The following is a 17,642-nucleotide window of genomic DNA, read 5'->3' as shown; positions in this document are numbered from 1 at the left end:
TTTCATGCTTGTTGGCCAGGATGAAAGTATGTGAGGGGTCTCACAGTGGGAGGAAAAACCAAAGTGCTGTGTATTTATGGGGAATTCCATGTGGTCAGGCATGTAACCCCAGACCTTTACATGTCCGATATGGAAATCAAACCCCGGCTGCCTAGTTGAATGGCAAGTGTTACCACTATGTCACTCAACCACCTAAGTGAAATCAGTTCTAACAAATCAGGATGGACAAGGCCATTGATATCAATATCGCCATCCAGCCCTTATATCAAAAGACTTTAAAAAAACTCTGTAGCCCTTCACCATATCTCTTCGAATGGACTAGACACTGTTCTGACTCTCTTCATCTCTGTGTCAATACTCCTGTGCCAGGTCTGTTTTGGTCAACCCACTTCACGCTTATCCTGTGGGTTCCAGCCGAGGGCATGTCTGGTGACATTTGAAGCAGGCTTTCTTAGCGTGTGGCCTATCTACCCCACTTTAAGGTCATCTGAGGCCTCAAAAACAGAACTTGGCAGAAACACTATTACCCTTTAATGGATTACAACCAAATTTGGTCAGAGACATCATTGGGGGTTTGTTTGTTTTTGTTTAACATCCTATTAACAGCCAGGGTCATTTAAGGATGTGCCAGGTTTTGTAGGTGGAGAAAAGCCAGAGTACCCGGAGAAAAACCACCGGCCTACGGTCAATACCTGGCAACTGCCCCACGTAGGTTTCGAACTCGCATCCCAGAGGTGGAGGGCTAGTGATAAAGTGTCGGGACACTATGGCCCCTTACATCAATGGGGGATGGCAGTCATCATTTATATAAGTGTGGTTTGTCCGACCACTGGGGACAGATGTAGGGGGCCTCAAAAGGGGAACTTTTCCTTCGAAACACTATTTAATGCCTTAATTTGGTTAGAAACATCCTTAGTGGCTTAAAGGATTACTAGGCCTATTGCTAGCCAACCTCATGTCAGAATATTTTGAAACTCCTTTTTAATTTTATGTTTTTGTTACTCTGGTATGCAATTCAATTAAATCCACGATAATGTCAAAAATTACCCTAAATGTACCTACTACTTCAGTCTGAACATCAGTGAAGGAGGGCAGTCCTGATTTATATAAATGACACTGGTTTGACCCTTGGGATGGAGGGGCAGGTCCTGCTGTAAGTCTTGGTCAGATGACCATTTACCTATGGGCCTCTTGTCTTTTGTCCTTTATTTCTGTCTCTATTGGGGCTGGTCGTGTCCTGTCACACAGTCGTTCACTGGAAACAACTTCAGGCCAGCTGATATTGAGGATGTTTCTCAGAAATCGGTTGATAAATGTCTGGAGCTTGTGAGTGTTTGTCTTGGTTTCTCGCCATGTTTCTGAACCATAATGGAGGACCGTCTTCACACAGAAACTAGGTCACTGGTACTAATTTCATAGAACATCACTTTCTGCAATTTTGCAGGAAACTGGTACCATACTTACTCTGCTAGTTAGAAAAATAGTATTTAAGTTTGTATGGGACTTATTTGTGAACCACTTTTAGCTTACTGCAGCATTTGAAATTAATGATTTTCTGCAGAAATGAAAGGGGGTGGGGCATGAGGGCTAAATGCAGATAAATAGTTTGGGCCATGTCAGCAAAACACCCCAAAGAGTTTCTCGTTTATACATTTATTTGGCATAACAAAGTATGAAAATGCATATGTTGACAAAAGAATATAATCATGATACAATAATTCTAATTAAGAATATAAAATGATTAATGACAATAAAATTTAAAATAATTAAATCATAATTAGTCTATATTTAGAAACAGCATTGTCAAGCTTTGAATTGCTGATAAAAGCAGTTTGAAATGAAAGGCGTGAAAGGACCTGCCGATCAAAGCATTATGATGATGATGATGTGTTACGCGGACGGCAGTGAAAATACAACTTATTTTTATGATTGTAAACAAAACAGTATAAATATACGAATACAAATACATAAACACTTCCAACAAACTACACATCAAACCTTTCTAAACAGCAGTTTGTAGTTCAATGACCAAAGGGATTGTTTTAGATTTAATGATAAATTAATTCACATATCTTTATTTCCTCCGGCTTAAGGGATTTCCTAGTATGGACATTTCTAAGTCCTTTAGCTATAAAAAACCGTTACATTAAGTTACTATATACTGTCGTCTTCAAATTTTCCTTGCTTAATAAACTCTTTTCTTCCGTAACAATTTTATGAGCCATTTTGCGATAGCTATATTGTGATCAGCATACAAAAACAACATCATTATTCAACCAAGCTCTATATATTCTGATAGAGAACATATGTAAAAGAATACAAACTACAAATGGTGAAAACACCACACAGTAAAAAGTTGAATGCTGTGTTAGTTTGTGGTTTATAACAAGTGGAAGTAGAAGGCTTACAGCCATATTCTGTGTAGTTAACAGGTATTATACACAATATAACATTTACAACATACAAAACAGTATATAGGCCATACAGAACCTAAACATTCACAGCTCAGCCTACCATTAAGTTTGTCACTGTACTAGAAATCTATACTACTAATATTACGCTGGAAGATAGCATGATAGCCACTAAATTTGTAAACCGAATTTATTGAAGCATGATGGTAAAAATGGACTTTTTGTCAAATAATTGTTGGTTTGAAAAAATGTAATAGCACTGAATATGTATGCATGTAATTTAATACAAATTAAATTCTTTCTGTTTTATCAATCCTACAATATTAAAAAAAAATTGGAACTGATTACAGGTTTTACATGATTAATCTCCCTTACACTGATGCCCCTTTAAGTTATGTCCATATTTTGAAGAGGACTTGCATATAGTATGTATGTTGTCCAATTTTCGAACTGAAATAAGAGCATCTCTCATATCAGATTATCATTTATTTTTTATACCACAAATAGTTTCAGACTCTGTCCAACAGTTCGTAGAACACAGTCATTCCTAATCTTGAATACAACCTAAAATTAATTTCTAAAGATATATTTAGCCCTTGTACAGCTTAACCTGAGGTGTCAGAGCTTTTATGTGAAATTACAACATGATGATTACTGTCAAACGTAACATGCATTAATTATAATTTAAAATGATTTATATGTAAAGCCTGTATTAATATATTCTTGCTATATACACCTAGCAGTCGATTCTATTATTTGAAAAATAATTATGTACAGTCTTAAACTTGATCTCTTCTTCCTGTACATTTTGAATCATTATAATAAAATATTATTGGAAATCAGTCACAAGTCAATATTTGTCCAAACTTAATGACTAACAGCTTGTCCTACCTGATTAGGGTCACGTTCTGAGCTTTTAGGCCTGTACAATTCGCTCCCTTACTCATGCCACTCAAGCAACTGAAATCATGTTTGATTATATCTAATCTTTACATATTTCCTATGTACTATGCAATTTTTAATAAAATAATCAATAAATGGAACTTACATAATGACCAAATAAATGGAACAGCCATTCCATGATGACCACATAAAGGGAACAGCAATTCCGCGATGACCAAATAAAGGGAACAGCCATTCCATGATGACCAAATAAAAGGAACAGCCATTCCACGATGACCAAATAAAGGGAACAGCCATTATATGATGACCAAATAAAGGGAACAGCCATTATATGATGACCAAATATAGGGAACAGCCATTATATGATGACCAAATAAAGGGAACAGCCGTTCCATGATGACCAAATAAAGGGAACAGCCATTCCATGGCCTGTATCGCTCACTTGGATTTCACCAAATATGACAAAAACCCATGTGTAAGTTAAATTGTACACACTTTTATAATGTGGGATATGCCACAACAGTATGGTACCATGCAGTTATGTAATTAATGAAAATTTAAAGGCCCCTGAGGGGCCAGCCCCATCATTTGTATGGACCTCTTTTGGCCCTGCCCCTCAGGCCCCTGGGGTGTGTGTGTGGTCATCCCCATTATTTGTATAAATCTGAATTCCAGTCACATAGGGACGCTTTCTATCAAATTAAGTTAAATTCTGGTCATCAGTTAAGAAGAAGTCAGTTGTTGACGTACAGACATCGGACGCCACGTTATAGCATAAGCTCACCTTGGTCCTTTGGAGAAGGCAAATATCTTAATTTGAAACAAAAGCTGACTGTAAACTAGCAATTCAATCTAAAATGCTAGTAATTATATATTAATACAATATTTGACGGGGGATAAATCTACAACAGTAATTTTCACACATCATTAAGAGATAATGGCACTTTCGCTTGACAATTAACAATCTAAAATAATTGCATAAAATTCATGATTATTATAGCCATGTGTAAAAAGATGTATCAACCAACAATGAAAATCAGCAGATCTAAAAACAGACAAAAGTAATATCATAAAAATAAATGGACCAAAATTTGCTAATCAATTATTCTCTTCTATATCTAGACATAAATCTTTTAATATGCCAAATATAGTGTATTTTCAGTTTCCTAAAAAATGAAACATTGGTGTTTGTTTATTCCGCACTATTGGTTTCAATACAATAAATAAAGAACATGTTTTCTCCATATAAGTTCTATTCTGAACCATTCAACCTTTTGAATTCAAATGTAACGCCATGAAAACGACTAAAATCTCTCAAACACTCGCACACATTTTATTTTCATAAAAATATTGTTCCTATGCAATACTACATAACTGTCAAAGTTGGGTACAAAAAAACAACATATTAAAAAGATGGTATAAAACGCCTTATTTCAAATGCGAACTGCTTAAGAGATTCCAACATAAGAATGACAAACCCTTTGCACATCATCCTTATTACACGACAAACACGTAGAGTAGAATGTTGGATATCTGAAGTGTACGATTTGCAAGTTTACAATCTGCATTTATTATAACCCCAGTCGCATCTCACAATCACAAGTTTTGTTCATACAATGTAACCAGCCATCCAAATCATTTACATCTCCTGGTGGGTTGAGAAAATCTACTGTACAAGATATTTCAGTGCCAGTAACTTGACATGAGTATTGTTTTTTTGTGACAAACGTTTCTCTCTCTTCTTTAAAGATCTGTTGGCTTGTCTAACATTCAATCTCGTCTTACTTTCTCTCATTTCCTCCCACACTCAATCTTACTTCATTCTCTCCCGCACAAGCACACTACGTCTTGTCTCTCTCTCATACACACTCGATCCTGTCTCGTTCTATCCAACATAAAGACCTCCAATCTTGTCTCGCTCTCTTTCCAACACACTCGATCCTGTCACGTTGTGTCCTACATAAAAACCTCCAATCTTCTCTTGTTCTCTTGCTACGTCTGCTATACACAACACATGTTTTTGGAATCTTGTTTGTTGTAGTATGGTTTGAAGCCTGAAGATTTTACTTTCCAGCATAAGTTGGGTTCTTGAATGTTGAAGTGGCCTGTCGGTAGATGGGGTTCTCACCCTGTAGAAAAAAAAACAACAGAATATGAAGCATTGAAAGAACTGGCATTCAGTTGACTGACATGCCTTCATTCAGTTATATTTTTGATGTAATTTTTATTCAGCTAACTGACACACCATTCAGTTTAATATTTTTAACGTAATTTTTATTCAGTTGATTGACACTGTCCTTCAGTTATATTTCAAAATGGTTTTTTTTTCAGATGATTGACCTATTTGACACCCTATCATTCAGTTATATTTAGAAATGTAACTTTTTATTCATTCGACCAACACCCCATTCACAAAACACATGCAGGTTTTGATGAAAATAAGACTTGTACAAGATACATTGATATCACCCGATAACTTACAGTGTCCCACTTAGCGTCCTGTGTCTCTTTCTCAAAGCGAGCAAGTTCTCTCTTGTCGCTGATGGTGGTGACAAGCTTCCATACCAATAGGATAGCCAAACCTACGGCCACGATTCCTCCAATCACACCCAACACGATTGCTAACACGTTGACCTGCTTAGGGCATTCTGTAACACAGAGACATTATCGTCTATAATCTAAACTGTAAGACAGACAAGACTGCCTAAGATTTAGACACAATTGTCTACAGTCCAGACTATAGCTCTAATTCGCACAATAAGCCGAACCAATATTTGAAAGGTGCTGCATCTCCAACAAAGAGTAATTAGGATGAATTGGAAATAATAGACTATTGTATAATTTTTTAAAGTATACAAAAGTTCAGCAACATTGGAGAATTAGCACAAAAAATTACATTTTGAAATCAAAGACATTCAATAGCTGTACATAAGCTGACACCTTCTACATATTTTACCTTTTGTTTCCTGAGCTTTGATCTTGAGCTCGTTGTTATCTCCGTAGTCATATGAGAAAAAGAAAATGCAGTCATCTTCATCTTTAAACTCACAGCTATTCCTTATCACCTGTAATGATAACAGATACATTTACATTAGTATATATAGTTGTTTTACAGCAGGAAAACACTATGGTTCTTTATCGTATAGAACATCCCTAACCACAAAGCTAGAAGTGGTACAATTAAGTCAGCTTATTTGATATATACCTCTCGTTTTACCTCCCAACATTAATGTGCACATATCAAAATCACTCTATCAAGCTGGCCTCTTTTTCAGAATATTAGGTAAAGTTTATTTTACAAAGTGCTGAACTAAAACTTGTTGTAGAAAATCAGTACCTAAAGTAACTGTGAAATTGTCAATTATTCTTCATTCCATTGATTTTTTCTTAAGACTTTTGTTCCTAATGACATTCTGTCCCGGTAAAATGATACAATTCCGCTAATGCTCAACTCAACTCAACTACCTTTGAACACACTGAACACATTGTCAGTGTCTTACATATTTATGTTTATTTGGTAGCTATGTGCTTAAAAGCTAAACATTTCAAATGATTTTGGCAGTCCTACAGGAAGAAGCTTTGGATAGATTTTGCATTTAGCTTCATTTCCAAAAGATAAACAAGGAGATTATGTATATATATATATATGTGTGTGTGAGTGTTTCACAACCATTTTCTTGTTACCTTTCAAGTTACAGATCCTAAATTCAGGATACAGAAGTTAGTCAGGAAGTGTTTGGTTTGGTTTATTTTGTTTAACTTCCTATTAACAGCCAGGGTCATTTAAGGATGTGCCTGGTACTAAATATTAATGCGGGTAAATCTCTGTTGATAAACAATTTGGCCTACCATCAAGTTCAGCGACTTTAGTGATGTAGCCGGGGGTACGACAATCGCGGTCACATTCATCCTGGTTTTTAAGTCCTGTCTCGTGGACCACGCACTGAACACATGCCTTGTTCTTCTGACACACCTCCTGACAAGTCTACGATGCAAAGAAAAAATAAATAAAAAATAATTCTACAGCAACAGACATGAACAGGATGTACTGTTGTGTAACAAGAGATCCTAGAGGGATCTTTGCACCCATTTTTTAGAGATCTTTATTGGGTCTATGTAAGACCAATCTTTTCTCTACCTTTCTCATATTTCCTCTAATTATTTGAAAGCCAAGAGAAAACAAAATCATTATACAAAACTAGAGTCAAAGATGAACCTATATATCAAATTCGATAAAATTCCATAAAAAAATCCATTAAAAAAAAAAAACTTGTCAAAATTCAACAACGGCTGACAGAACTTCAACCTCGCAGAAAGGAAGCTTCATTTACCTTACAGTCCATACACTTGGGTCCTCTGAAGGCGGACGTGGGGTCACATACACATTTATTGCATTGACACGTTCCTTGACCATTACATATACTGGATGACTAAAAAACAATTTATATCATTAGAACATCATAGATTTAGATACATGCTTTTCGTTGGCATATATAATTAAAATAATTTAAATCATAACTGAAGTTATTTGACTTATAATGATGTATGGCATTATTGACCAATCAGATCAGTGCTTTCTATTTGGTGCATTTAAATCTGCTGCCTTTTCTTCTGTTGAGATACAAATGAAACTGCATTCATACTAGGCTTTACTGATACATTGCAGTTTCAATTGATGCACATTTGAATGTCAGATTTTCCCCCCATCAGGTCTAGATCTTCCAACATAAAAGCACACAACTAACAAATTCATTGAGGCAACCTGTCAATATGTCCAATTTAATGTTAATTATTCACAAACTGTTTTGCTGTATGAATTGACAATGATATTGATGATGGCATTTGACTAACAGTGTATTGATTGACCTTGTATGAATTGACAATGTGTTGTGTATGAATTGACAATATACTGTGTATGAATTGACAATATACTGTGTATGCATTGACAATGTGTTGTGTATGAATTGACAATATACTGTGTATGAATTGACAATGTACTGTGTATGAATTGACAATGTGCTGTGTATGAATTGACAATGTACTGTGTATGAATTGACAATATACTGTGTATGAATTGACAATGTACTGTGTATGAATTGACAATATACTGTGTATGAATTGACAATATACTGTGTATGAATTGACAATGTGTTGTGTATGAATTGACAATATACTGTGTATGAATTGACAATATACTGTGTATGAATTGACAATGTACTGTGTATGAATTGACAATGTACTGTGTATGAATTGACAATGTACTGTGTATGAATTGACAATGTATTATGAACATGAGGCATACCTGTCCGTTGGTAGTTATACAAGAGTCGTTGGCTTGAGAACAAGCACAGTCTGGACCTGACCAGCCACTGTTACACTCGCACTTCCCACATTTACAGGTACCCTTCTCAGAACCTGAAAATCAAAACACTGTCACATGAACCCACGAAACACATATACAGGTAACCTTCTCAGAACCTGAAAATCAAAACACTGTCACATGAACCCACAAAACACTATCTCAAAACAGCTCTATTCAAAATAATGTTGGTCAGAAAATACCAGTTTTCATGATTTAAAGAAAAATAAATCTTTATCTGAATATATATTCACAACTGCTATAATAATGTACCTCCACATAGGTTGCCTCCGGAGTAGGGACAGGAGTAGTCGTCACATTCACAGTGTTCTCCACTGTACTTTTGAGCTGAGTTCTGGCTTCGGGCGGAACACTCACACTTTCCGCAAACACACTCACCACGGTTACTGCACACAAGGTTTGTGTTGTTCCTGAAGACGAGCATAAAATATACTGATAAAGAGGACATATCAGACTGAACACAAACATAAAATATACTGACAAAGACGACATGTCAGACTGACTGACAAGTGTAAACAAGATAAACATGTACAAACCAAATCCTTTTACTTTTTATCTGTTTTGGCTATAAATAACTGAGAAAACCTAAACCTTTCCACACTTAATCCAAATTTTATCTGCCTTTTTATTTCCATTGCAACATTAAAAATGTTCTCCCTTGTATATTTATAAATCTGTCATGAAATATTTCTTTTTTTTTTTATCATATTCCAATATTTTCAAACAGGCAAGAAACTCCACAGGAGACTTTTAAAATGTGTTAGACTAAAATTACTTGAATCCTGCCAGACTGAATGCCTGATGTACAGACTAACACTAATACTTTCAGTCTCCTATAAAACCAAGGAATTGGACATAAAGAAAGTAAAACCAGTCAATAATGTTGTATATCGACCTACTTAATACACTGAGACTGGATCTCCTCAGATGTAGCGTTACCAGCGTCACAATTACAGGTGCGGCCATAGAATCCTGGGTTACATACACACATACCACACACGTGGGTACCCTTTTCATTACACTTGTCACTGTTCTGATTCCGGTCCTGTAAGTAAACACCTCACCAAGTAAGTAGGGCATATATAATGGCAAGATATCTTGCTGGTCAGCCGTAATAGACGAAAACCCGTAAAAATAAATAAATAAACAACAAGAGATTCCAGAGGGATCTTGGCCCCCTACTATTGAATGACCTTTATTAGTCCTATGAAAGATTGATCTTTTCTCTATTTTCCACTTCTTTCCCCTCTTCCTGTTAATCATTTGATAACAAGGGGAACCTACATATGAAGCCTAAGAAGATCTAAGAACTTTGTAAGACATACTAATAACAACACTTGTACTGTCAAAATCAAAGATGACTGCATATTGGCCATTTTGTTTTCCCTCCAATGATTTTTTCTAGAAATAGTGATAACATTTGGTTTGTTTTTGTTTAACGTCCTATTAACAGCCAGGGTCATTTAAGGACGTGCCAGGTTTTGGAGGTGGAGGAAAGCCGGAGTACCTGGAGAAAAACCACAGGCCTACGGTCAGTACCTGGCAACGGCCCCACGTAGGTTTCGAACTCGCAACCCAGAGGTGGAGGGCTAGTATTAAAGTGTCGGGACACCTTAACCACTCGGCCACCGCGGCCCCAAACAAACTTCTACTTTCAAAATCCAAGACATTTGTCAGTCATTTTGTTCACTTGATCAGGTAACTCAAAATTGAATGGTCATAACAAGGGACCGAGCAGAACCCACAGGGGAAGATTGTGAAATATCCTTTCAGAACTTCTGAAGAAATAGTGATATCACAGATTATTTATGGACGGACCATAGACGACGGAAAACAGACGTGGGATGATTTGAATAGCCCACCATCATCATGATGACAGCCTCTGATGTATTGTGGGCTAAAAATTAGTATTGTTGGTTTCTTTTATTTTGGAAGCAATATTTGTAGAGGTGTATATTTACTATTGTCATTAATTAACACTGATTTCTTTTCACAAGTACTCATTTTTACAAATATTTTAAAAATATCTACAAACATCTTTAATTCTTACAAATATCTTACAAACTACCCATATAATGAAGTTGATCATTAAGAGTCATTGTCATATTTTTTCTTCATCATGGTATAGAATACATCAGTTTTCTTTTTTCTTTTTTTTTGGCAATAGCTGATGCTTACAGTGGTTTATCTACAGAATGTACATTTATACTTACTTCTTTTCTGAAACATCATTAATATTCTATATCTATTTAGTAAGTACCCTAAATTATAATATAAAAGTTAATTACAAACTTCACTCTTTCATTGTCATTGTATTCAGATAAGGGAGACAACTCACAGCATATTCGGGTTTCTCACAGTCACACTGGCAGATTAGATCCACATGGATCTGAAGTTTATCGGGCAGACCCACAGGCTTGATAGAAAATGTCTTGGAAAACTTAGTCTGGTCAGCAGGACAAGATGTTGCCTCAACGATTACATCAAAAGTCACCTGTTAACATAGGAAGCATAGTAAATATTTAAGCATGGTAAATATTGAAGTATGGTAAATATTGACAGGGTATTTGATTTCGCTATATTTGCAATCATTAAATATAGCATGAAAATACTCTATATATTTAAATATCTATATATAAAAACAAATATGTAAAGTTCTTTACTGCAGAATGTTAACAATGTGTGGTTGCTTGAAATTAAATACTCGCAAGCTAGGTCTGACTGGGACGAAATATTTGCCCTGTGAAATTAACAACTGTGCAGTATTTCATTTCCTTGATGATAATGAAAGGATACTGCAAAATGTGATATTTACAGAATGTGTAATTGTAAGACTACAAATTAGTAACTCTGGTCTAATACATTGTGGCAAAGTTAAATCAGCATTCTTTCAATATTTCACATGATGTTTTTTTTTAAAAACATGGACTTGTGACTACAAAATATAATTTAAAATATGGCCAGCCATTGATGAGGTTACCATGGTAACTGATTATTGTTGTCAGCCAATGCTTGGGGTTCCCATGGTAGCAATGATACTAAATTATACATACCCTAGATTTGTCCCCTATCTCCAAGTTCTGGCAAATGTTTGTCTCTATGGTTTCATTTCTGAATAATGAAAACATTTCAAAGTTATAAAATAGATAATCAATCGAGGTGTATCAAAATCTTATTAAAATGTCACGTGAAAAGCCATACTATAACAGTAGACAATTACAACTATAACAGTTGTATATCTAGAGAGGATTTATATATTTAAGGACTAAATATTTCATTCTAATTATAATACAGAAATTAAATTCAATGATATATAACAGGGTCCTTAAGGAGATTATAGGAATCTTTGTCAAGATAAGTAAATTCATCATCATGATTGGTATTTTGAGGTATAAAGATAAGATAATGTTAACCAACTAATTCTTCACATATTTCCCGAGCAGTTCAAATTCGCCAAAATTAATTACCATGTAAGTTTCAATTAAAGGACTGGTACAGTTGGCCTTTTGACTATTAATCACAAAATTGTAATGCTGCAAAAAAGTCATTAGTAATGAAAATGCGAAATTAATTCGCCACGAAGTTGGTCTACATTATTGGCCACACATTCATGTTATGAAGGAAAGGTAAAATCCTAATATCTTTGATTTAACTATCCCTGGTAAAGCACCAGTACTACCCTTACAAAACTGATATGATAATATTCCACATTTTACACTAACAGATGAGACTTACCCTGTACATTTAGTGAAGAATTTGATATCAAGACCCTCCGCATTCTCTGTAGTAAGTTCCAGTTTTGAAGTAATTTTCTGTTAAAACAAATTAATTTTTAAATGAATTCAAACATACATAGTAAAACAAAAATGTTAGTGATATGGTTGGATTTTCTCATCATGGCTGTTTGAAAATGTTTGTCATGAATGGGCAAAATGTGGAAATATAATTACCACTTTTACTGTGTTTTGGCCACATAATACAGTGTGTTGTAGGTATAAAATGACAATTTCACACTATCTTACCATACCCGATATACAAAGTGGAAGACAACACTATTTGTCTTTCTAAATAAACAGTATGCATACAACAGCCTTGGCCTTTTGCAAACTTAAAGAGAATTTATTAATACACTCACATCATAATTCTGCTGAACAAGTGTTACGATGTTGGAAGAGTCGTTGGCGAGCTCTCCTGTCACAGATCCGGCTATAAACTTCTCCAGCTGTTTATAGGTGGGGAACTGATCCTTGGTCACAGCGAAGATGATGTTGGTGTTTTTGTCCTTAATGTTGGCAGCAATCTGACTCACAGATGGATAATCCTACCACAAAAACAATAAACAGTTATACTGAAGGTAATCTTAAACACACATTTTACTTGGTACAAACAAACATAAGTAATTTTACATTATTCATCCTAGAATAATTCCATGCCAGCTAATCTTTTACTCAAGGTAGGCTGATTAAAGTGCAGTAAGAGTTCATTTAATGGTATTTCTGAGTCCAATAAATATGGGTGAGTTTGTTATCATTTAAGGGCTTATTGCCAAAGCTCCTGGGGTTTCCTTTTACCTACATTGTGATCAATCGAACAATTGAGGGAGTGAGAGCAGAGTATTGAGTATGTTTCCTTACTCCCTCCTAAAACAAACTTTGTTGATGAATTTGATGTATCTGGAAAGCTATACGGAAGGCTATGATTCTCTTTGTTGACACAGACTTTGCAAATGATGGGGTAGTATAAAATGTGACAGTATACTGTATTGGTCACCGTACTGATTCTGGGTGATTAGAATTTCCCTTCAGCCAAGTATTAGAACATATACTTTCATGTATAAAGTGAGACATCATCAGTTTGAGCCCTAGTGTTGTCAGTTATTTTCCTAACACCTTTCTATAAAATAACTGTACTAGTATCTCCAGTATAACTGTACTAGTATCTCCAGTATAACTGTACTAGTATCTCCAGTATAACGGTACTAGTATCTCCAGTATAACTGTACTAGTATCTCCAGTATAACTGTACTAGTATCTCAAGTATAACTGTACCAGTATCTCCAGTATAACTGTACTTATATTTCCAGTATAACTGTACTAATATCTCCAGTATAACTGTACTAGTATCTCCAGTCCAGTATAACTGTACTAATATCTCCAGTATAACGGTACTAGTATATCCAGTATAACTGTATTAGTATCTCCAGTATAACTGTACTAGTATCTCCAGTATAACTGTACCAGTATCTCCAGTATAACTGTACTAGTATCTCCAGTATAACGGTACTAGTATCTCCAGTATAACTGTACCAGTATCTCCAGTATAACTGTACTAGAATCTCCAGTATAACTGTCTAGTATCTCCAGTATAACTGTACTAGTATCTCCAGTATAACGGTACTAGTATCTCCAGTATAACTGTACCAGTATCTCCAGTATAACTGTACTAGTATCTCCAGTATAACTGTACCAGTATATCCAGTATAACTGTACTAGTATCTCCAGTATAACTGTATTAGTATCTCCAGTATAACTGTACCAGTATCTCCAGTACAACTGTACTAGTATCTCCAGTATAACGTTACTAGTATCTCCAGTATAACGGTACTAGTATCTCCAGTATAACTGTACTAGTATCTCAAGTATAACTGTACTAGTATCTCCAGTATAACGGTACTAGTATATCCAGTATAACTGTACCAGTATCTCCAGTATAACTGTACTAGTATCTCCAGTATAACGGTACTAGTATATCCAGTATAACTGTACCAGTATCTCCAGTATAACTGTACTTATATCTCCAGTATAACTGTACTAGTATCTCCAGTATAACTGTACTAGTATCTCCAGTATAACTGTACTAGTATCTCCAGTACAACTGTATTAGTATCTCCAGTACAACTGTACTAGTATCTCCAGTATAACTTTACCAGTATCTCCAGTATAACTGTACCAGTATCTCCAGTATAACTGTACTAGTATCTCCAGTATAACTGTACTAGTATATCCAGTATAACTGTACTAGTATCTCCAGTATAACTGTACTAGTATCTCCAGTATAACTGTACAAGTATCTCCAGTATAACTGTACCAGTATAACTGTACCAGTATATCCAGTATAACTGTACTAGTATATCCAGTATAACTGTACTAGTATCTCCAGTATAACAGTACTTATATCTCCAGTATAACTGTACTAGTATCTCCAGTATAACTGTACTTATATCTCTAGTATAACTGTACTAGTATCTCCAGTATAACTGTACTAGTATCTCCAGTATAACTGTACTAGTATCTCCAGTATAACTGTACTAGTATCTCCAGTATAACTGTCCAGTATCTGCAGTATAACTGTCCAGTATCTGCAGTATAACTGTACTAGTATCTCCAGTATAACTGTACTAGTATCACCAGTATAACGGTACTAGTATCTCCAGTATAACTGTCTAGTATCTCCAGTATAACTGTCTAGTATCTCCAGTATAACTGTACTAGTATCTCCAGTATAACGGTACTAGTATCTCCAGTATAACTGTACCAGTATCTCCAGTATAACTGTACTAGTATCTCCAGTATAACTGTACCAGTATATCCAGTATAACTGTACTAGTATCTCCAGTATAACTGTATTAGTATCTCCAGTATAACTGTACCAGTATCTCCAGTACAACTGTACTAGTATCTCCAGTATAACGTTACTAGTATCTCCAGTATAACGGTACTAGTATCTCCAGTATAACTGTACTAGTATCTCCAGTATAACTGTACTAGTATCTCCAGTATAACGGTACTAGTATATCCAGTATAACTGTACCAGTATCTCCAGTATAACTGTACTAGTATCTCCAGTATAACGGTACTAGTATATCCAGTATAACTGTACCAGTATCTCCAGTATAACTGTACTTATATCTCCAGTATAACTGTACTAGTATCTCCAGTATAACTGTACCAGTATCTCCAGTATAACTGTACTAGTATCTCCAGTATAACTGTATTAGTATCTCCAGTACAACTGTACCAGTATCTCCAGTATAACTGTACCAGTATCTCCAGTATAACTGTACCAGTATCTCCAGTATAACTGTACTAGTATCTCCAGTATAACTGTACTAGTATCTCCAGTATAACTGTACTAGTATCTCCAGTATAACTGTACCAGTATATCCAGTATAACTGTACTAGTATATCCAGTATAACTGTACTAGTATCTCCAGTATAACTGTACTTATATCTCCAGTATAACTGTACTAGTATCTCCAGTATAACTGTATTAGTATCTCCAGTACAACTGTACCAGTATCTCCAGTATAACTGTACCAGTATCTCCAGTATAACTGTACCAGTATCTCCAGTATAACTGTACTAGTATCTCCAGTATAACTGTACTAGTATCTCCAGTATAACTGTACTAGTATCTCCAGTATAACTGTACCAGTATATCCAGTATAACTGTACTAGTATCTCCAGTATAACGGTACTAGTATCTCCAGTATAACTGTACCAGTATCTCCAGTATAACTGTACTAGTATCTCCAGTATAACTGTACCAGTATATCCAGTATAACTGTACTAGTATCTCCAGTATAACTGTATTAGTATCTCCAGTATAACTGTACCAGTATCTCCAGTACAACTGTACTAGTATCTCCAGTATAACGTTACTAGTATCTCCAGTATAACGGTACTAGTATCTCCAGTATAACTGTACTAGTATCTCCAGTATAACTGTACTAGTATCTCCAGTATAACGGTACTAGTATATCCAGTATAACTGTACCAGTATCTCCAGTATAACTGTACCAGTATCTCCAGTATAACTGTACTTATATCTCCAGTATAACTGTACTAGTATCTCCAGTATAACTGTACTAGTATCTCCAGTATAACTGTACTAGTATCTCCAGTACAACTGTATTAGTATCTCCAGTACAACTGTACTAGTATCTCCAGTATAACTTTACCAGTATCTCCAGTATAACTGTACCAGTATCTCCAGTATAACTGTACTAGTATCTCCAGTATAACTGTACTAGTATATCCAGTATAACTGTACTAGTATCTCCAGTATAACTGTACTAGTATCTCCAGTATAACTGTACAAGTATCTCCAGTATAACTGTACCAGTATAACTGTACCAGTATATCCAGTATAACTGTACTAGTATCTCCAGTATAACTGTACTAGTATCTCCAGTATAACTGTACTAGTATCTGCAGTATAACTGTACTAGTATCTGCAGTATAACTGTACTTATATCTCAAGTATAACTGTACTAGTATCTCCAGTATAACTGTACTAGTATCTCCAGTATAACTGTACTAGTATCTCCAGTATAACTGTACTAGTATCTCCAGTATAACTGTCCAGTATCTGCAGTATAACTGTCCAGTATCTGCAGTATAACTGTACTAGTATCTCCAGTATAACTGTACTAGTATCACCAGTATAACGGTACTAGTATCTCCAGTATAACTGTCTAGTATCTCCAGTATAACTGTCTAGTATCTCCAGTATAACTGTACTAGTATCTCCAGTATAACGGTACTAGTATCTCCAGTATAACTGTACCAGTATCTCCAGTATAACTGTACTAGTATCTCCAGTATAACTGTACCAGTATATCCAGTATAACTGTACTAGTATCTCCAGTATAACTGTATAAGTATCTCCAGTATAACTGTACCAGTATCTCCAGTACAACTGTACTAGTATCTCCAGTATAACGTTACTAGTATCTCCAGTATAACGGTACTAGTATCTCCAGTATAACTGTACTAGTATCTCCAGTATAACTGTACTAGTATCTCCAGTATAACGGTACTAGTATATCCAGTATAACTGTACCAGTATCTCCAGTATAACTGTACTAGTATCTCCAGTATAACGGTACTAGTATATCCAGTATAACTGTACCAGTATCTCCAGTATAACTGTACTTATATCTCCAG

At 35.3% G+C, this 17,642-nt stretch overlaps 1 protein-coding gene and 1 long non-coding RNA gene across 7 annotated transcripts in view; one reads left to right on the top strand and one right to left on the bottom strand.

Annotated features, from left to right (window-relative positions):
* The first annotated feature begins 1,642 nt into the window (after positions 1–1,642).
* On the top strand, positions 1,643–12,046 carry LOC117343779. The gene is made up of 3 exons (XR_004536081.1): positions 1,643–1,802; positions 3,255–3,260; positions 12,035–12,046. It is a non-coding gene; the product is annotated as an uncharacterized LOC117343779 (long non-coding RNA).
* LOC117343778 (integrin beta-PS-like) overlaps positions 6,311–17,642 on the bottom strand; it is a 37,088-nt gene continuing 25,756 nt past the window's right edge. For all 6 annotated transcript variants that reach the window (XM_033906273.1, XM_033906270.1, XM_033906271.1 and 3 more), the window contains 10 exons: positions 12,830–13,015; positions 12,430–12,506; positions 11,748–11,805; positions 11,033–11,188; positions 9,594–9,739; positions 8,947–9,104; positions 8,617–8,729; positions 7,646–7,744; positions 7,164–7,299; positions 6,311–6,379 (listed from right to left, as the gene is read on the bottom strand). In XM_033906273.1, the coding sequence (XP_033762164.1) occupies positions 6,366–6,379; positions 7,164–7,299; positions 7,646–7,744; positions 8,617–8,729; positions 8,947–9,104; positions 9,594–9,739; positions 11,033–11,188; positions 11,748–11,805; positions 12,430–12,506; positions 12,830–13,015 (1,143 nt within the window). In that variant the 3' untranslated portion in view covers positions 6,311–6,365. The remainder of the gene's footprint in view (positions 6,380–7,163; positions 7,300–7,645; positions 7,745–8,616; positions 8,730–8,946; positions 9,105–9,593; positions 9,740–11,032; positions 11,189–11,747; positions 11,806–12,429; positions 12,507–12,829; positions 13,016–17,642) is intronic.

Source organism: Pecten maximus, chromosome 15, assembly GCF_902652985.1.
Source record: "Pecten maximus chromosome 15, xPecMax1.1, whole genome shotgun sequence".
NCBI classification, from domain to species: Eukaryota; Metazoa; Mollusca; class Bivalvia; order Pectinida; family Pectinidae; genus Pecten; species Pecten maximus.
This window is presented reverse-complemented; position numbering and strand designations above follow the sequence as displayed.